Here is a 20,713-nt window from a genome sequence, read left to right as displayed (position 1 = left end):
ATCCCTAACCCAAATTCAACGGCTCATCAAAACATTCCTCCTCTTCGAAATCAATATCAAGATTGATCAAGGTTAAGCAATAATATGTCTGAGCGCGCCCGGAAAGATCGCGCTGGTTCTCGCCAGTCGAGGACACCGGCATCGCCGCCGGCTCGGCGTTCGGCGCGTCGAACGGTAGACATAGACCCCCAGCTCGCGCCAGAGAGCTCGATGCCTCCGCCACCTACACGAGGGGGAAGGGCTCTCCGCAGCCAGAGCAAAGAAGAGGAGACCCAGGCAGCGATTCCTCGTCGCGGAACTCGCCGCGATTTGCGGGAACGAAGCGTGGGCAGTGTTACCAGCAACTTTACTAAAGTCACTGGCACCGAAATCTACTCGGACTATCTCAAGCCTCACAGTCAGCCTATTGCCCCCTTTCTTATTCTGCCCGTGACCTAGGCTTACGAGCAAACAACAGACCTTTCAACGGTTGTTGAGGGCGATTCTGACCACCTCCAAGTGGAGACTGGCTCTCATCGCCAGAGTTCCGTCGCCCGCTCCGAGGAGAATGAGACGCCAGCAAAGAGACTAGCTCGTTCGAGACTCATGAAGACACTTCTTCAACGCCTCTTCAGTGCCTCAGATGATCTGCGGAATCATCTCCTCAACGCCCGAGGTGGTGACGAAACCTGGGAGGTCGAGCTGGAGTCGTACCGGCAAGCCTTCGCCACCTACCAGGCTAACTATGCTGACGCCGACAACTTCATCGACCCAACGTATGTGTTATCCAGGCTCGGCGCTCCCGAGGGCTCTCCGGTGTGGTACACTGCGTCGAAAGTTGTCTCGGCCGCGAACATCGCCGTTTTGCTTGATGACCTTACGACTCTTCACCCAGACGCAGAAGACATCCTGAACTGCTTGCAACGCTGGGATCAGATATTCCCCCTGTATTTCTTCCCCGAGAAAGAATCAGGCCAGCCCGATTGGATGACGAGCCAAGATAGTTTCGACTATGCGTTGCAGATTCGCACTCAGTTGTTGATTTCGACCCTCCGCAAATTTGACGGGCCAGAGTACGACCCATTCACTCTCGTTGCCAACATTTTCTGTAGCCACGGGACCAGGCCTGATGAGGTGCGGAAGTTCCTAAACGGCGATGATGGGTCCCTGCAGCTCAAGAGCCTGGCTGGAATCGATCTCAATGGCGAAGAGGACGACTGGTTGCGAGAGCGCTATGTCTCTCAGCTGCAGAGTTTGTGCTTCCTGCTAGCGGACGAGAAGGGCGTGCCGAACAATCTGGCACAGCTGAGAGAGGATCACCCGTTCAATCCCTTTGCTGATGGACTCGGACACTGGGCGCATACCTGCTTTGAAGAGATCAAAGCCGCCATGCAAGCTGCGCATTCTTCGACATTGTTTGGATCAGCTGGGCAAGGTTCGGTAGGAGGATCTCAGTTTGATTCACAAGGCATTTCCCAACCAATTGTTCGGGCACCTCCGGGCCAAGCCGCGTATGTTCTACCCTTCCGGTTGCTGAGGCATACATAACTAACGTGGTTCCGATCCAGGGCTGCTCCAGGTCTATCTCAGATTCAGTTGCTGAAACAAATGGAACATCAGCTCGCGGGCACCCCTCCGTCTGCACAGGGGGACCAGGCCATTACCACCGATGACGTTCTCCGTCGGAAGCAAGAAATCCAGTCGAGCAACTACCCGCCATCTTCGAGGGATATTGCATTTTCGCAGGCTGGTGTTCCACACAACGATGTGTCGGCATACGCCGGCCCAATTCTTGGGGGTGATGCTTCGGACAGCGGCATCATGTATGCTGAGTCTGCTGCCAGTCTCTCCGGTGGCACGAAGAGACGTCGTGCCGCGGATGACGACGACGATTTTGAGACCGATTCTCGCATTCCGGACAACCAGCGAAGAGTGGGAGGCGAACCGAGTACCAAACGTGCTCGCTTTGACAGACCGGCATCTGATTCAGCAGCCCTTGGCAACGCCGGTTCTCAAGCACCCGATGAGGATCAGTTGATTAAGAATCCGCCATCCTCGTACATGGACCCCGATCTCGGTGCCTTATCCCAGAAATCAAGGGAGATGTCGATGGCCGCCCGGAAACCCAAAGAGCCCCAGATGCGAACACCGTGGTCCCGCCATGACTGCAGATTGCTGATTAGGGCGGTTGACGCCTACAAATGTAGGTGGAGTACGATCGAGAAGGAGATCCAAAATGGCACCATTCCCTTCGAGCATCCACGGGACCAGCAGGCCCTTCGGGATAAAGCCCGGCTGTTAAAACAAGACTTCTTGAAGTAAGTGCCTTTTTTCCTCTCGAACTCGAAAAATGAACACACTGCTAACAAAGCAACTCATCAGAGCGGACGGTGTGCTCCCTCCAGGCTTCGACCTTGTTGTTCTGGGGAGAAAGGAGAAAACTTCCGTCATGCTTTGTGGGAAGAACCCCGACCGCAAGGAGGCTGATTTGGACGAGGATAACATGCCGACTAATACAGCTTTCCAAGGTTAAAGTTGAGCCCCTTTTTGTAAGATAGGAGTTGAGCGGATGTTTCGGCAAGTTCCTAGGTAATGGGTTCTGTGTTAGTAGCGAGCTGCGAAGGGGTATTGCCTACGATGGACAGGGGTTGTCAAATGTCTATCTCAGAGCCAGGGTTTCACTTCTTAACAGCACCTTCATGTCCTATTATTGCCACGGAGGAAATATAAATCTGGGACAGGATTCAGGAATGGAGTTTCCTGGTGATCCCTATCGATATTCCGTAATTAATCAAAAAATACTAGGTTCTGGAGGTAGGTGGCATGTGACTAAGCATGTGACTTCTCTTCGCACAACAACAACCTCTTTCTGGGCCCCCACATTCCCCTGTGCGCGTTGGTCCGTGCTCGTAACTTCCAACTGGAAACGTCGCCGACTTGTTGGTCAAGCTGATTTCCCACATGCTGGACTCGAGCGGCCGTCTTCACCTTTCCCAGTGCACGAAATCGTCATATTGCCCAAGATGAACTACGGCAAGAAGGACGAGGATGCCGATACCGGCCTCGTGAAGGTCGATCGTACTCAGGTCTTCCAGGAAGGTGAGTCCGCACAAATCTGGCCCAATATCATCACCCCGTATCGCGAGCTAAACGGCAGCAACCAGCACGACTGTTCAATAGCTCCCCAATCCAGCCTCGAAGATGCCGCATCCTCCTTACCAAGATTGCCCTCCTGCTCTATACGGGTGACAAGTTCCCCACCAATGAGGCCACCACCCTGTTCTTCGGTATCTCGAGACTCTTCCAGAACAAAGATGCCAGCTTGCGGCAGATGGTCCACCTGGTCATCAAGGAGCTGGCCAGCTCCGCCGAAGACATAATTATGGTGACCAGCACAATTATGAAGGATACCGGAGGCAGCACAGACGTTATCTACAGGCCAAACGCCATTCGGGCGCTCTGCCGCATCATTGATGTACCCTCACCACAACTCCTTGCCGAGCATGCTCGAGTCCTAACTATATCTCCAGGCCACGACTGTCCAATCGATCGAGCGTGTCATGAAGACGGCAATCGTTGACAAGAACCCCTCGGTATCATCGGCCGCACTCGTTTCCTCGTATCATCTTCTTCCCGTTGCCAGGGATGTAGTCCGGCGGTGGCAGAGCGAAACCCAGGAGGCCGCCGCCAGCACCAAGTCGTCTGGAGGGTTCTCTCTCGGCTTCTCGTCTTCGTCGGGCAATCTCCCTGTAAACAACTCGACAATGACACAATACCACGCGATCGGCCTGCTCTATCAGATGCGAATGCATGACAGGATGGCATTGGTTAAGATGGTGCAGCAGTTTGGCACTGCCGGCGCAATCAAGAACCCTGCCGCCATCGTTCTGCTCGTCCGCCTAGCCGCTCAGCTGGCCGAGGAGGATCCGCATCTCCGGAAGCCGATGATGCAGCTGCTGGACAACTGGCTACGGCATAAGAGCGAGATGGTCAACTTCGAGGCCGCCAAGGCCATCTGCGACATGAGGGACGTTACCGATGCCGAGGTTTCTCAAGCCGTCCATGTCCTGCAGCTCTTCCTCACCTCCCCGAGAGCCGTGACGAAATTTGCTGCCCTCCGTATCCTCCACAACTTCGCCTCGTTCAAGCCGCAAGCTGTGAATGTCTGCAACCCTGACATCGAACTCCTGATCTCGAATAGCAACCGCTCAATCGCAACCTTTGCGATCACCACTCTGCTCAAGACGGGTAACGAGGCCAGCGTGGATCGACTGATGAAGCAAATATCCGGGTTCATGGCCGAGATCACGGACGAGTTTAAGATTACCATCGTTGAGGCGATCCGGACCCTCTGCCTCAAGTTCCCCAGCAAGCAGGCTGGCATGCTTCAGTTCCTCAGTGGTGTTCTGCGCGACGAGGGTGGCTACGAGTTCAAGCGAGCCGTCGTGGAGAGCATGTTCGACCTGATCAAGTTCGTCCCGGATTCCAAGGAAGATGCTCTCGCCCACCTCTGCGAGTTCATTGAAGACTGCGAATTCACAAAATTGGCCGTGCGAGTCCTCCACCTTCTGGGTCTCGAGGGACCCAAGACCTCTCAACCCACCAAGTACATCCGATACATATACAATCGGGTCGTCTTGGAGAACGCAATCGTCCGGGCCGCGGCTGTGACCGCCTTGGCCAAGTTCGGTGTCGGCCAGAAAGATCCTGAGGTCAAGCGTAGTGTGCAGGTGCTTCTCACCCGCTGCCTAGACGATGTCGATGACGAAGTCCGGGACCGAGCTGCTCTTAACCTCCGACTCATGGCCGAGGAAGATGAAATGGCAACCAGATTTGTCAGGAACGGTAAGTTTTAACTGTTTTACCCTCCCTAGAAACAACCCCTTGTTGATCATTGTCGATTAGATACCATGTTCGCCCTTCCCTATTTCGAACATCAACTCGTCATGTATGTCACATCAGATGACAAGTCGACATTCTCCGAGCCTTTCGACATCTCCCAGATCCCGGTTGTGACCCGGGAACAAGCAGACGCAGAGGACAGGACGAAAAAGCTCACAGCAACGACTCCATCACTCAAACCACCGAAGGTTGGCCCTACCAAGGTTGGCCCTACTGGCGCAGATGCTGCTGCTTCGGCAACTGCGGTCGCACAGCAACACGCTCAGGAGTTGCTACAAATTCCGGAAATGAAGGAGTTCGGTGCTGTCCTGAAATCATCACCCGTCGTGGAGCTCACAGAAGCCGAGACCGAATACGTCGTCTCGGTGGTCAAGCATATCTTCAAGGAGCACGTTGTGCTCCAGTACGAGGTCAAGAACACATTGCCAGCGACGGTATTGGAAAATGTCTCCGTCGTAGCTACGCCGTCGGATGACGAAGAGCTAGAAGAGGTGTACATCATCCAAGCCGAGAAGCTTGAGACCGACGTGGCAGGCAAGGTATACGTCGCGTTCAAGAAAGTCAACGGCGAGGGATCAATGCCCGCCTCCACGTTTTCCAACGTGCTCAAGTTCACCAGCAAGGAGATCGACCCGACGACGAACGAGCCGGAGGAGACCGGCTACGATGACGAATACGAAGTTGCCGAGTTCGACCTGGCCGGCAGCGATTATGTCATCCCGGTATTTGCGAGCAACTTTGCGCATATCTGGGAGCAAGTTGGCGCCGCAGGAGAGGAGGCCGAGGAGACATTGCAGTTGAGCGGAATGAAGAGCATAGCAGGTACGTGGCGTGGCGACTGGAGCTTGAGCATGTCTGATCGGGAGCTAACACACACGCAATAGAAGCTACAGAGCAGCTGGCCAAGACGCTGTCATTACAGCCCCTGGAAGGCACAGATGTCCCGGTCAACCAGACGACGCACACGCTCAAACTCCTGGGCAAGACGGTCCACGGCGGCAGGGTGGTTGCCAATGTCCGGATGGCCTTTTCGTCCAAGTCGGGAGTGACAACTAAGATCACCGTCCGAAGCGAGGAGGAGGGGGTAGCGGCACTGGTGATCGGGTCGGTTGCTTAATGAAGTTGATGCCTGGCGTTTTTCCCCTCTCCCAAAAATTGATATTTGGCAAGACTTTGAACAGTACCAGGGAGGACCATCGTCAATCCCCCTATAGATTAGGTAGAGTACCTAGGTAGGGTGAACAAGGCCCTGGAAGAGTTTAAACAGATTATCCTCCCAGACCTGGCAGCGTGTTGCAACACCCGGGCTTGGCCGTACCGAGCGTATTCTGTCAATACAAGCACGGAGGGATTCATTCATGGTTCGTAGGAGTCAAGTGTTACTCAGACAAGAAGGCTCTCGACGACGACACATGTATGCGCGTGGTCTGTTGACCCGTTTACTTGCTCTTCCACCTCTATACTAGCCACTAAATTATCAGAAACACCGCCCGCTATCTATTGTATACCTAAACTTTAACCGAGCAGTTGCAAACAGGTACCATGGTACTTGTCCAGCAACCTTCCATATCGTCAACGTCAAGAGGATAATTCCAATGCATTACGTAGTTCGCCAGGTACGTACTTTGATGATGCACAGGGGCGCCTGACAGGGGGTCTGATAGGCTCTTGACCCAGACTGGCCCCAGAATCCACATGGCAAGACGCGACGAGCAGGGTTCCAACATTTTTAATTGTCTCCCAAGTAATAATTCTTCACACTCCGTCGAATTCTCGATCTGGAATTTCGCGCTCGTCTCCAAATCGCGACCACCCGTCGGCTCGCCTCCAAATAGCGAAGAAGAGGGAGAAAAGGGACAAGCGACAAGGGGCACAAAATGTACGTTCGACAGGACAGGCTACCTGCGCTCCGGCAGTACAAGTACTCTGGTGTCGACCACTCGCTGCTCTCGAAATATGTCCTCAAGCCGTTCTACACAAATGTGGTCATCAAGTGCTTCCCCATGTCCATGGCCCCGAACGCCATCACCCTCACTGGCTTCATGTTCGTCGTCGCCAACTTCCTGACTTTGCTATGGTACAACCCAACCTTGGACCAGGACTGCCCCTCCTGGGTCTACTACACCTGGGCCGCCGGCCTATTCTTGTACCAGACCTTTGACGCCGTGGACGGAACACAGGCGTAAGTACTTGGTCCCCCTTTACCTCCCTTCTTATACGCAGCCCCCCTTCCCCCTCCCTCTCCCCCCGCAAAGAAAAAAAAAGAACCGTTGCCAACTCAAATCCGGAACCCGCAGTCGCAGGACCCACCAGTCTGGACCCCTCGGCGAGCTCTTCGACCATGGCGTCGACGCCCTCAACACGACGCTCGAGGTGCTCCTCTTCGCCGGCTCGCAGAACATGGGACAGGGCTGGAAGACGGTCGCGACGCTCTTCGCCTCGCTCCTGACCTTCTACGTGCAGACCTGGGACGAGTATCACACCAAGACCCTCACGCTGGGCATCGTCAACGGGCCCGTCGAAGGCATCCTCGTGCTCGTCGGCGTGTACGCCCTGACGGGCTTCATGGGCGGCGCCCACTTCTGGCAGCAGGGCATGCTCCCAACCGTCGGGATTCCCCGGCCTGCCGCCGTCCCGCAGGCCGTCTACGCCCTGAGCTTCACCGAGTGGTACCTCGTCCTCGGCACCTTGGTGCTGGTCTACAACACGGTCGAGTCGGCGCGCAACGTCGTCCGGGCCCGGCGCGCCCGCGGCAACCAGAGCCGCGTCGCCCTCCTCGGCCTGCTGCCCTTCTTCGCGACCTGGGCCCTCGTCGTCGCCTACCTGATCCTGCAGCCCGACATCCTGCACCTCCACCTCGTCCCCTTCGCCCTCTTCGTCGGCATCGTCAACGCGTACTCGGTCGGCCGCATCATCACCGCCCACCTGGCGGGCCTCGACTTCCCCTACGCAAACGTCCTCGTCCTGCCCCTCGCCTACGCCGTCGCCGACTCCCTCGGCCCCTTCCTCCAGTACGAGACCAACCACTCCTGGCTCGGCTGGCCCAGCGCCCTCGGCCGCGGCGTCTACCAGGTCGCCTTCGTCTTCTGCATGCTCGGCGCCGCCGTCGGCGTCTACGGCAGCTTCGTCGTCGACGTCATCGTCACCATCTGCGACTACCTAGACATCTGGTGCCTGACCATCAAGCACCCCTGGGACCCATCGGCGCAGCCACTGCAGCCGGCGGACGGGAAGGAGCAGAGCGCCCAGATCGCGCACGGGAAGAAGACGGCCTGAACTTGGGTGTGGTTTTGGATGATATGACCGGGGAGGACGGTGTGGGTTCCTGGCCCCGGATCCGGTGGGAGGGAGGGCGGAGGATCTAATAAATGCTGCTGGGTTCGACGAATCATTCGAAGAGACGAGAACCAGCGTATATGTGCCACATATGGATAGGAGGACAAGGGACCGCAACATATAATCATAGAGTTGGGTGGAGTTTTGGCGCAACGATCTCAGGGACGAGATTGGCTGTTCGGTCGATGCGACCGGTCTGGTAGGCTCATTGTTCTTCCACGCGAGAGATACCAGCTATATATATATAAGTTTAATGGTGGGGAGAGATGGGTTGAGTTCGCGCAGCTTTGAGGCAGAAACTTCATCAGCCAGAGGACTGTCGCTAGCATCCATGGATATTCCAAGGGGGTGAACATGTCTCGGGGATCCTCGCGGCTGCCAAGATTAGGTTCCGATATAGGAAGACGGACGATAATATACTCCTACCTAGCCACTTAATTATCGAGCACATCTCCATGTGGTGCGAAAAGCAGAGCTGCCGTGCAAGCACAAACTCCTGAGGCGGACATGGACTGCCCTGGAAAATACCTCGCTGACCTGATACAACTCCTGACCCGAAGACGTGGAGAACAGCAAAACAATGTCCGTTCCCCTTCCCTCCCCCATTATACCACCCACCGAATTGCCTTCCCAATACCCGTTACTTCCGAGACTTGGACTTCCTGGCAGAAGGCCATCTGCGACAGTGGAAGCCTCTCTATCTCCCCCGGCAGATTTTATCTAAGTCCGGCACTGTTAGGCGCCTCATCTTCGTGGATCATCCATCCATGCACGCCAGGAATGCCAGAAATACAAAGACAAAACTCATCCGTACACCTCCCAAAGTGTTCATCAACTCATATCGAGCCACTCCGCGCCGAGCAGTCTCCCCTGTGACTCTCTGGCTGGCACAGCCAGTCATCCACTGGGGGTTATTGTTTCTCGAGCGTCCCCGACGAAGGGCGCATTTCATCCTTCGGTGCCAAGTCAAATAAAGAAAGTCGCTGGTGTGCCTTGTCTCGGGCTTTGTGCTTTTTTTTTTTTTTTTTTTGCAACGTTTCGAATAGGGCATGGTGAACGTATTCGCTCCTTTTCGCTGTTGTTTCGCCCTTTTAATTCTTTACAATAACGCGTCGCTGCCGCTGGCAGCGCTCTGCTCGATGGCCTCGATGATAGCACGTTCCTCGAAGACGGGCCCCTGACCATCGCACTTAGCCTGATGCTTGAGACGTTCGCTGACATCTGCGATGTCAACCAGGCCCCGCTTGAACATATCGTGGCTGACGATCAGATCCCAGGTAGCACCAGCGGCAAGGAGCTTCTCGCCATCATCGCTCATCACGACGCGGTGGCTCGGCGTCTTGTTGTCGTGGTTTTGCAGGACGTTGGAGTAGAAATCAGTAGGGTTATACGACATTGGGCCTGTGGTAACGGGGGCGGCGCCATTGGAACCTGGTGACCCGGCAGCTTGCATAGATGATGTTGCCCGGAGGATCTCATTCTCGGTGCTAATCTTCTGGAGATCACGCTTCAGCCGCTCATTTTCGGTGGCTGTATGCTGCTGTGCTGCCTCCAAGTCGGCGAGCTTGGCCTCCAGGTCCTTGACATGGCGTTCCTTCCGTTCCCGGAAGGCGCGCTGACTACATTTGAGAAGTGTTCGTTAGCGGAGGCTGCAGTGATGGGAGCGGATGGCACTGGATAATAAACGACAACGGCTAGGAGCGAGGACGGGGTGGATTTGTGACATACGCAGCGCGGTTCTGGGCTTTCCGCCTCGATTGGGCGGGCGTCAGGTCGTCTTCCTCCGAGTTGGACCCTTGCCTGCGGCTCTGAGCCAGCTCTTCCGGGGTCTCTTCCTTGGAAATGGAAAGGACATCGGCGCCGGTGTGAGCCTTGACAGCGCCGCCATTCATGCCTTGGGGCGGCTGCGGTTGGCTGTGGATGCCTGCATGCTGGTTTGGGGGGGTCGGAGGACCGGGAAAGGCGTGGCTCTGGCTGTATTGTGCATAGTTATCGAAGCTCTGGAATTGGTCCTGGGGCAGACCGTTGGGGAATTGGTCGAAACCCTCCTGAGTAATGATTTTGTAAGCCTCTTGGTCATCAATGGTGATTGCGCGTTAGGCTGGGGCACCGAAGACGAGCATGCGGCAATAGCGGAGTTGGGGGACCACGAGGGAGGAGCGACAAATGAATATTTAAAGAGCTGAGGCGCCTGCCTGCTTGCAGTTTTCTGCTGACACCGGCGGGCTTCCATGTTCTGAACGCAAATCAACTAGGAGGGGCAACCTACTACCGGTGGTGAGGTGGTGTTGAAGTCATCCGAGGCAGCCGAGTTGGAGTGCGAAGGCGTGAGTGGAGGAATGCCCACGAACTGGTATGGCTGGGTTCCGCCAAAGTAGGCAGCATGTGAGAAGTCCATGGCGCAAGTCGTGTGTTTCTCCCGTGGCCAGCTCTTAGCACTCGGTGGCGAGGTCGACAACGATGCTTTCTTCCACGGCTCTTCCTCTTTCGGATATGGTTTGACTAGGTGGTGGTGGGCTGGCTGGAATTGGAAGATGGGGATAGGAAGATTTGGAGGCGGATGGAGGCGGATGAAGGTGGTGTCCGGTGAAGAAATAACAAGCGTACAATGGGGGTCCAAGTGCAGCGAGAGGGGCCGTTGGCTTGGAGCGGTGCGGCGTGTTGGACGGGAGGCAACTGCATGGGCAGGCGGTTAACCACACCTTGCGAATGCGGGCACATTCACAGCTACCTACCTAATTAACCTAGGAATACATGGCAAAAAACCTACCTAGGCACCCGCGATATGCGACCTTTACAGAAGCAGCGCTGCCAGCCTTCTATGGGGTCTCCTTCCTGCGGGAACAGCCCAGATACCTACCTACTTGAATTATTAGATCCCTACCCACAGTCGGGCTGCATACCTTCCAGGTTACTTCCATACGGGGTACTGCGTACCTAGGTAGGGACGGGAGGTAGGTTGGTCTAAGGGGAGGGACCTCTTAATTAGTCATCCAGGGATCCATGTCAGGTGGCCTGCAGCCGAGAAGGATTGAGCCCCACCTCTAGCGTAGTTCGCTGCGGACTGTTTCTGGTAGGACCGTTCTGGGCCCCTGTTACTTCCCAGTTCCTCCTTCCCAAACCATCTTCTCAATGTACTGTACCAGATCTATTTTTGCTGCCGCACGCACTGGGGGCAGGCGGGACGGGAGCTTGATCAGCTTCTAGCTTTGCAGACCAAGTGGTCGATAACTGCTAGTTCCATGTTAGATACAGTAGAGGTATCTTATGGCTCCCAAACCTACGGCTACGGTAGGTAGGTAGGTAGCTGTCTCATCCCCATTGGAAACAGCGATTCATCCTTTTCCGTGTATCGATGCCCTCCACTGCGTACCTATGCTAGAGATTCCTCGGTTCAGCCCAGAACATATCGGCAATATGCAGAATGCTCAGTACAAGACGGGGATTTATTCACCGTCGAAACAACACATCCACTGAGGTACGGAACAGGTGGTTGGTTCAACTGGCTTTCAGCAAGCATAAGTTGGCACCCCATCGTTTGCCGAGACTCTCTTTCTACCAAGACCCGAGATGCTTGCGGGGTCTGGGTGTTTACTTTCAGGTGTTTCCATATAGAGCAATGTGACATGTCGCCGGGGTTGGCCTTGACCATGGCATCCTCGTTGTGAGGAATCTACCTACCTAAGTTTAGTTTGTATTGCGTTCGTGGAGGCTTAACCATCATTGCGGTCCAAATGGATGCCCTCTCCTCACTACACTCCCCTGGATTCATCTGCCGTCGGGGCAGCTACCGTCCCTAATCACATACTATTGATCTCTAGGGAACCTCCTGCTGTTCAATGGCACCTACCTAGGTACCTGGCTAGGTAGGTATTCACTGCTTTCGCACTCATTTCCGTCAAACCATAATGTTAACCAACGGACTCTAACAGGGCTCTGAAGTTTATTGCTTCTAGTAGGAACCTTCTCCAGGGCAAACCCTCGTTTTAATATATACTTGTCAATTTAAGTTCCTATCCTGCAACAGACAAGATTGGTGACGTGGTTCAGGTCTTGTTGGAAGGAAGGGCAATACGGCCTGATAGATCTGGCTGAGTTGGCAGGAAAGCCATGAAGTTGGTTCGTGGGCATGGCCTGGCTGAAAATCAGACATTGTGAACAAATTTGCATCTCTATATAATTGCCTGTCGAATTGGTGGTAGCGGAAGTTCGTTGAAAAGGGGCAATGGTAGTGAATATGGCACTGTTGCAACCAACCTTCCAGTCATGAAGGGGCAAACGTCAAACAAGTTATGCTAAGTTTCCCTACCCTTGCCTCATTTACTAGCTACGGCCTAAAGTTTGTTGTTTTTACTTTCTCTTGTCAGTTGGAGAAAATCAGACCGTGGCCAAGTTGTGGATATTTGTGGCCAGGGCTGACCATACTCACCACTTTCAAATCCTCCCTAGGCGTGGCAGCCTGACCCAGAGGAAGTCTTGATTTTTGACATTTTCAGAAGTCAGCCCGTGGTCGTGCCTGCAGTGAATCTTGCAGGTGTGGTCGGCTTGGGTAGTGACTACTTCGAACCCGAGCCACCAACTCCTTCCCTCTTCATCGAATGCTGGCCGGACCCGCCCAGTCGCCAACATCGGGTTCATTCTCAGGACATCGAAGCCGGGTTGTTACAACATCCTGACAATGGTCCATCATTAAGGTATACTGGGTCTTTTCATCTACTTTCCCTTTTCCCTATCGCCCTTCTTTCTCCCAGGGCCCTTCTTGACCTCCTCATCGCCACCTTCTTCCTTACCCACCTCATTTCATCCATCCAAATCGGAGAAACAAAACACACTGAATAGCAGCCAGATACTTGTTATTTACCTCCCTGACCGAGTCACCTCCATTGCCGAGTCGACGCGTGATTCAGCGCTTCCCTGAGTAGACCTTCCTCACCTTCAGACTCACCTTTTCCGTCAAGAGTGCCACTCTTTCATCCACACCTCTCCGCGACAGCCTCAGATTTATGAGAAACTTTTGATCCGACCATCTTCTCTTCTTCCCTCCGTCTGAAAATTCCGATACTTGCTAGCCGGAAGATCCACCATGGACAACCTCTCACCTCCATCCTTCAACTTACCAACAATGCCATCTACAGCCGCAAAAGAAAAGAAAACGCCCACATATACAACAGTGGGTTCGATCTACAACCCACAGGCTGCTACTCCTCTTCACCCTCCAGCCCGGCGAGGTCGCACTTTTCGATATCCACCTCCCTATCAATCCCCAACTGGTACTGGTATTGGCACCGGTCTTGGTCTTCCAAAGTCCCAGTCGGCACTGGCCCTGCAGGAGACATTGGCGACAGACTTTCCGGTTGGAGGAAATAGTATTCAGAAGTATTCTCCGCTCCAGCAGAATTACGACCGTGCAGTCAGCCCCATGCCAGATCACGACATGGTGGCCACCCCCTTAGGACTAGGAATAGAGATTCCAGGCATGCGAGAGGGCAATGCACTCCGTCCGCCCCCGGGATTCACCACTGCCGGAAAGCTCACCGACACCAACTCTGAGGACAACAATGACGTGGATGAGGGGAACACTCTTACAACTCTGTTCAACGTGAAAGGCCTTACCAACTTGGCTTCTTACCCGAACCCGATGCAAAAGAGGGCTCAGAAAGCACTGGCCAAGGGGCGCAATTCCAACCTCACTCGTCCCGACACCCCGTCTTCATTCGCCCATACTTCTTCAGATATTGGAAAGGAGCACTTTATGTCTCCAGGCCCCTCTCATCCAGGTCCGCAAAACCCACAGATTGAGCCGAGAGCTAAGTTGGAGTCGAACGGAGCTCCCAGATTTCCAGCACAGAGAGCCACCTTACAGGACTCGACGAGCTTTCCCATGAGGGGCGGTAGCTTCAGCATCCTCTCCACTGGCCCCGGAGCGCCACGGCCCTTGACAGCCGGTCCACCTGGTCAGCGTCAGTACAGGGCATCAACCTTCGAAGCTACCCTGAAGGCACTGCACAGCAATAATCAGACTGGCCAATTCGGATCTCAGGTCGAGTCAGCGGAATACCAGTCATCTTCTGCCTCGAGCTTTTATATACCGCATTCCGCCACGCAGCCTACAGCTAGCCGCGGCAGGCCGACTACAGGACAGCAATTCACTCTGGCTGGTGACAGCTCCGCCCTCGAGGAGCATTTGTCTATCTCGGAACTCGAATCCGAACCGTTCGACGAAATCAAGGTGTCGCGTTGCAAAATCATCGAGACACTCACACCAGATGCCGCCAGAAAATACTTTCCCAATGGTCTCCCACCTGACTACTACGGCCGATACAAGTTTCTTCCCCCCGACTGGCTCGAAGCGTACCCTCTACACCGCCAAAACTCGCGCCCATGGACAGCCGAACAGTTAGCTCGGCGGCAGACCAAGATCGACCAATCCTTCTATGCGGGTACCGATAGGCTCGGTAAGAGTATGGAAGAGGCATTCCAGGAACTTCGGCGACGACGGTTTGAAGCAACGATGGGCGTCATTGGGGAGCAACGAGTGCCAGCCAGGCGTCTCCTCCTCCAAGCGGCTGGCAAGGACGAGAAGGTAACCTACCCGCCGATGACGGTCGAGGAAGCCAATGGTCAAGACGATGCAGCACATATCGAGCCTTTTCTGAGCATGACATTTGCGACGTTCCTGAGTTATGCCGAGGAATACGACAAGGATGAAAAGGATAGGGGTTGGCGAAGTGGTTTTGTCACGCCAGACGAACGCCTCATTGACGACACAGACGAGGGAAACAAGAGCTTCTTCACAGAGTACAAGAAGCCGAAGAAGAATAGGAGGGCGAGAAGGGGATACTAGAGAGCTCTTGGCTGCCACACCGGACCTGTCTGTGTCTCCCCAACATGGGTGAAGAATTGAGAGGGAGTGGGAGGGCTACAGCTGCAAGTCCTCATCGGCCCAGAACCGAGGCAATAGGTGTTGCGAAAAGGGCGGATGTATCTGGGAAATGTGTCTGTGCTAATCCATTGGGCTCTGTTGATGGAAAACGGTGTTCGCTCTGCTGCTTTTGGAGAGCGACGCGGGAAGGGCCGAGGATATACATTTTGGCGTCTCTCAAGCCAACCACGGCTTTGTATCTTTAAAGCTCACTTGATAGCTCTTTTGCACAGATGTCTAATCATGTAATAGTCTCTCTCCCCATTCGAAAGGCCTAGAGATATGACATGGCTGGTCGTCTGGTACGGTTACCATGGCGACAGAACTCACTGCAAAGACATGGTCTGGAGCGCAGACGTCCATTCCATGGAGAATGCGATATATTTCTTCCCCATTCGCAACTCTAGACTACGGACGAAAACCTGGCACTGGTGGGACGCAAGTCGTTCTGATCATGTCCGGCAAACCCCGGCCCCCCACCCCACCCTTTCCTCCAGCGCTGCCCCTGACCCGAGGCAGATCCAATGACCGTCCACTTTCCCGGCTAGCCAATCACTACCCAACACAAATCGGGCTTTCCCGCAGCGGAGGTACACCGGCACATCCTCGAAGTGAGATATCGGGGTGGGGGCAGCATAAGCCCCGGCAGGGGCGGGTTCCCGCCAGTTAAGTAATAATGAAAAAGGACGAAAAGAAAAGGGGAATAGGAGTGTGTGTGCTTTGGAAGGGGGAGGTTAGGTGCCGCACACCCGGGTATATATTTATGCGATGGTTGATGATTAGGGAGGGATGTTGATATTGGTAGTCGGAAGACGTTTAGGAGATGGTTGATGGTGGCGGGCAGGACCGTGAGATTGGATATCAGGTGGTACAACGTGCTGGCTTCTTCCAGCACGCGAGCTGCTGTTCAGAGACAGGACATGTATTTTATGTGGCACCCATTTCTGTCAAGCAAAAGTCCTGAAAATCGACAAGATATGCCGGGCTTGGTCATGGAGATGAGCCGAAGTCTATACATTGGGGTGATGAGGTATATCCTTGGCCGGCGTAAACCGCCACAAGGGGCCACCAAGGTTGGGCATGCCCAGCTGAAGAGGACGAAGAGCAAACAATAAACAGGGAAAGGGAACTGGGGGTTCCCGTGCCATTTATAGAGGACCGGCAGGATATGCACTGCCCGGAATCATCCCTGAGCCTGCCCTTGGCTGGATATTCCGCGGTGCCGGGAGCTCGAAGTCGGGATTCGACTTGAGCAGCACGTCATTGCGGTTCAAGGCCCGACGGGGTGCAATGTTCTGGCCGTAGCCCTGTGCCATGGGTTGGGGCATGGGCGGGGGCGGGTTCCACCTGGGGTTTATGCCTCGCTGGGATATGGATGTAAAGTTTGACCGTTCAGATTCTGCGGGGCTCCGTTCCCCAAGCGGGATATCCTCGTAGGAGTTAGTGGTTTGGATAGGTGGGGGAGTCGGTCTTTGGGTAGTGGAGGGCTCCGCGAAGCGCGGATCCACGTCCTCGTAGTACTCACCAGCCTGAGGGGGCTGCTGTGGACCCGGGCTTCCGCGGTTGGCGAGCTCTGGGGCTCGGCTCGGCACATTCAACGGGGAGGGCATCCTCGGCGAGCTTCTTCCGGCTCCTTGGTTCCATGCCTGCCGCGGGGGTACATAGGCGGGTCTGGAGGTGCCATGTTAGCTTCAACTCGACAGAGGAGCCCTTGGGACCGAGAACAGAAATACTTACTCCTCCTGGCTATATCTGCTATCTCCGCTTATGTACGCCTCTTGGCGTCGAGGCGAGGTTGCCCTCGCCTGCTGAAGAGCAAGCATGCCGGCGACATCAGTATCGCTCTCTCTGATGCCAAACTGGCCGTAGCCTTGTGGCGGGTGTGAGGGGCTGCCGCTCGCCGCATCTAGCTCTACTGCTTGGGCAGCATTGCCTCCTGTTGGAAGAGGAGGCGGTGACTCTGCCCGCGGTAAGCTGCCCCGCTCCGGGTTGTACGCGTCATAGCTAAGAGTCGAAATACTGGGGTTGGATGGATCCATGTAGCCGGGAGCTGACGGCGGTCCGGGAGACGCCTGTCTGCCATAGGGTCCTGTATATCCTCTCCGGTCATACGGTCCGGGTCCATCTTGGTATCCTGGCGGCGGCGGCCTCCCCCCCCTCATTCCCGCTCCCCCGTAGCTTCTTGGCGGTGGGCCGTATCCACCTCTTGCACCTGGTGGAGGTCCGTACCCTCCCCGTTGCTGAGACCCGTATCCGCCCCGTCCTCCGTTTGGTGGCGGCCCGTAGCCATCATACCCGCCTCTTCCGGGCCCTGGGCTACGATAACCTCCTCGACCACGGTAACCCCCTGGTGGCATCCCTCCCCCTCTACCTCTTGAATTCATCCCCTCAAAAGACGGTCCCCTCCTCACTCCGTACCCATCTGGGGGCCCCTGGATAGGATTCCCAAACTGATCGAACTGGACGGGGGGAGCTGAGTTGGATCGATGGGGGGGACTATGCATGCCAGGCCCGTTGGGGGGCAGATCGGTCGCGTTGACAGCGAGATCACTGGCTAGGTTGTTGGGCGACCTCTGTGAAGGACTGCGCGCTGTCAAAGGCACTCTCTCATCGCTGCTTCTGTCATCCTTCTTCCCGAAAGATGCAAACTCTGGGAGTCTGTCTCCACCAGGCTCCCCCGCACCATTGGCGCCGCTTAGAACAGGAACGGTGGGCTGCATTGTCACAGTTGACGCCGCCGCAGCCTGTTGGGCCTCTTGAGCCTGCCTGTTGAAGAAGTTCTCGCCGCTCATCTCGGCATTTTGTGCAATGCGCTTCTGCCTCGTCTTCCTGCTCACGACGGTTCTCCGCATGGCACATGACACCAGGCTGCTTAAAGCAACCATGATGGTAGCAGCCAGCACAAGGTATGATCCCCAGGCCATGTGTGGAACAAATAGAAGAACGTCGATGAGGAAGGCCAGCAGGCAGAGGAGGAAGTCCAACAAACTGACGATGAAGACCAGGAGGAGATACCTCGCAGAGTGTGAAGCCGAATGGAAGTGGGCGACAACAGCGAGAACAAACATGGCCAGAGTGAAGAAAGCAGCGACCGGGTGGATAATAAGAATGGCCGAGAGAGTTGTTCGCGCAGAGGAGGGGAGGTCGAAGGTTGCCGAGTCAGCTGGTGTGAAGATTTGAGCTGCCGGTCATTGTGTTAGCAACCCCTCGTTATAGTGTCCAGCAGGGAAAATGGAAGATTGCTCACAAGTGTCATATCCGATTTCAATAGCACTGCAGCCATCCGGCTTGCAGAAACCAAAGACGCCAAAGTTGACACCTCTGAACGTGCCCAGGGGGATTGGCTCTATGATCGGAGTGGACAGCACAGATATCAGAAGTAAGGCGAATGCTGCAAAAAGCAGCACTGCCAAGGGCGTTGCCGGGCGCAACATGGTGGGCGCAATCCAAATCTGTGTCGCGATCCGGGAGGTGGACTGGTGTTGGTGTAGCCAGCGTCCTCAAGACGCGGCAAGATGAAGTAGGCGCAACCCAGTCAGCGAAGGCCAAATGAGTCCCCGTCCCTGCCTATTCTAGCAGTGGCGATCGGATCTCGGACGAAATGTAGGAAGTAAAACGAGTGTGGTGGTTGTCTTCGACATAGGTGGTCTTGAGGAGGAGTCGACAGCTGTTAATCTTCAACCGCATTGAAGCCACCAAACTCGAGAACAATTTCGATTACTTCATTCGCTCTACAGCCTGTGAGAAATTGGAAAATCCCCGAGTCCGAGTCAATCGATCGAGAGAGGCGCCAATCAGGTCGAGTCGCGCGATTTCGCTCGGAAGAAGCGATATTTGGTCTTGATGCGATCGAGTTGGTCGCAGGAGCGGGATGGATAGAGGGAGGCACTGTACGGAGGTTGTGTGTAGGTCTTATCCGTAGGGAGATTGGGGAATTGGGAGGAACGGAGACAGGTACCTAGCCCAGGTACAGTACATGAGCGGGGGCCGGTTGAGTGGGGACCTGCTTGTCCTGCAGAACAGAACTGCCTAACGCAGCTAGGTTGGCTCTAGTGGAAGTGTAAAGGTCTGGCTGGAGCTTTTACGATAGTACGCACGTGCAGAGAGTGGGTTAACAGGGGTGGGAGTCCAGGGTAGTGGAACTGAGGGAGTTGATGTATCGAGAATGGAAGTTCTCACGTCTCAAGTTTAAATCTTGCCATTACTGCGCACATACGAGCAGGGAAACTCTCTTGCAAATCTTGACTCTACATTTCAATGCTGTAATGGCTGCTAAAAAGCCGCCTGGCAGTGGCAAAATGGACAATAGGCAATTAGAAACTAGGATTAAATAAAATACAATAACGTATAAAATACGGACGTAGGTAGCTTGTCGGTTGTCTAGGTGGCTGCTTCCACGGGAGAGCAGGCTAAATAAAGCAAAGGGCGGAGAAGGCAGTCCGACGCTCCGAGCCGGGCCATCGCCCGTAGCCATGGGCCACAATGAAGAACCCCCTAATAAGCCGCAATTTGAACAACTATTCTCGGCTCTTAACCCAATCTTTGGGAAGGCATTGTTGGCAGCCCGTTTCCGAGGCGGGCTGGGTCTTACTTGAACTGCCTACGGAATTCATCCTTACCTAAGACGCGTTCCGAAGCTCCCCTGCAATGGTGACAGGGGTAGACATGAACTACAGGGCCAGACGTTGTCTCACGATCCGTTGGGATCTTGGTTCTACCACAGCACCAACCTACTTGCTCCTCCCAAAGCGGTGCCATGCCATGCAAGAATCCACTGATGTCACTCGCTGTACGAGAAAAGAGAGAGGGAGGACTGACTTTACACTACTGTGTAATTAGTACGTATCGAACGTGAAGGTTTTAGGTAGGTTCCTAGTCTACCTGCCAACCCCCAATGTACCTAGTTACTGATTGCATAATCTGTGTCGATTGGTCGCTACCTATTTTGTTTGATTGTTCCGGCAAGAATGAGCCTACAAGAGGACCAGCAGACGAGATACCCAGGTAATACAGTTGGATGTTGACGAGCCGGAGCAAGCGAGAGGGGTACAGTCGCACTATGTAAGCAGCAGCAGCCCGGTTTTGTATATCTGTAGCTGTGATGATAGGACAAAAATGCATGTGGGGAATTTTAATAATGGCGATATGCGGACTATCAACACCGGGGGGCTGGTAATTGGGTTTTGGATGAGAGTTCGTCGCTATTTTGGTGCAGGTGATATTTTGGGTTTGAGGAGCCATGCACACTGACGATCGGCCGAACCTAACAAAACCTTCTCCTGAACCTGGAATGAATTGGAATATCTGACGTGAGAAGTTGGTGGCAGGTTGAACAAGCAGCACACTACCTAAAGTACCTACCTCCTACCTACCAACCCCGAACTAAAGAAATTTAGTGCGAGAGTAGTGCGGCCGAAGGAACCAGTTCTATCTAGATCCTGGGCCAGGGGCTCGGCGCACCGCCATACGTGGCGCAAACGATGGACCTGCCCCGGTCGGCCGGGCCCGAAACGCCCCGCGGTGGCCCAGTATCTCCGAGCATCATCCATCCCTCATCCCTTTGAAGCACCAGCA

At 54.7% G+C, this 20,713-nt stretch overlaps 5 protein-coding genes across 5 annotated transcripts; 3 read left to right on the top strand and 2 right to left on the bottom strand.

Annotated features, from left to right (window-relative positions):
• Positions 1-8: 8 nt before the first annotated feature.
• QBC33DRAFT_534043 (uncharacterized protein) lies at positions 9-2,809 on the top strand. Its single transcript, XM_060427509.1, has 4 exons — positions 9-397; positions 458-1,490; positions 1,548-2,297; positions 2,362-2,809. The coding sequence occupies exons 1-4, from the start codon at positions 85-87 to the stop codon at positions 2,510-2,512; spliced, it is 2,247 nt and encodes a 748-aa protein (XP_060285099.1). The 5' UTR covers positions 9-84; the 3' UTR covers positions 2,513-2,809.
• Positions 2,810-2,894: 85 nt separating this feature from the next.
• On the top strand, positions 2,895-8,655 carry QBC33DRAFT_489149 (adaptin N terminal region-domain-containing protein). The gene is made up of 9 exons (XM_060425443.1): positions 2,895-3,078; positions 3,144-3,454; positions 3,510-4,824; positions 4,885-5,703; positions 5,766-5,989; positions 6,101-6,242; positions 6,570-6,802; positions 6,849-7,063; positions 7,179-8,655. Exons 1-9 carry the CDS (start codon positions 3,003-3,005, stop codon positions 8,155-8,157), a joined length of 4,314 nt encoding a protein of 1,437 aa, XP_060285098.1. The 5' UTR covers positions 2,895-3,002; the 3' UTR covers positions 8,158-8,655.
• Positions 8,656-9,316: 661 nt separating this feature from the next.
• QBC33DRAFT_606381 (putative bzip transcription factor protein) lies at positions 9,317-11,098 on the bottom strand (the record flags this gene model as incomplete). The annotated part of the gene is made up of 3 exons (XM_060432305.1): positions 10,490-11,098; positions 9,946-10,265; positions 9,317-9,836 (listed from the first exon to the last, which is right to left on the bottom strand). Exons 1-3 carry the CDS (start codon positions 10,613-10,615, stop codon positions 9,317-9,319), a joined length of 966 nt encoding a protein of 321 aa, XP_060285097.1. The 5' UTR covers positions 10,616-11,098.
• Positions 11,099-13,339: 2,241 nt separating this feature from the next.
• On the top strand, positions 13,340-15,061 carry QBC33DRAFT_448424 (uncharacterized protein; the record flags this gene model as incomplete). Its single annotated transcript, XM_060424468.1, has 2 exons — positions 13,340-13,971; positions 14,104-15,061. 2 exons carry the CDS (start codon positions 13,340-13,342, stop codon positions 15,059-15,061), a joined length of 1,590 nt encoding a protein of 529 aa, XP_060285096.1.
• Positions 15,062-16,270: 1,209 nt separating this feature from the next.
• QBC33DRAFT_364697 (SUR7/PalI family-domain-containing protein) lies at positions 16,271-18,875 on the bottom strand. The gene is made up of 3 exons (XM_060423945.1): positions 18,387-18,875; positions 16,877-18,320; positions 16,271-16,810 (listed from the first exon to the last, which is right to left on the bottom strand). The coding sequence occupies exons 1-3, from the start codon at positions 18,571-18,573 to the stop codon at positions 16,288-16,290; spliced, it is 2,154 nt and encodes a 717-aa protein (XP_060285095.1). The 5' UTR covers positions 18,574-18,875; the 3' UTR covers positions 16,271-16,287.
• Positions 18,876-20,713: the final 1,838 nt, after the last annotated feature.

Source organism: Phialemonium atrogriseum, assembly GCF_030411735.1.
Source record: "Phialemonium atrogriseum strain 8032-3 unplaced genomic scaffold QBC33scaffold_8, whole genome shotgun sequence".
Lineage (NCBI taxonomy): Eukaryota > Fungi > Ascomycota > Sordariomycetes > Cephalothecales > Cephalothecaceae > Phialemonium > Phialemonium atrogriseum.
The sequence above is the reverse complement of the archived record's forward strand: the minus strand, read 5'-3'. Positions and strand labels throughout refer to the sequence as shown.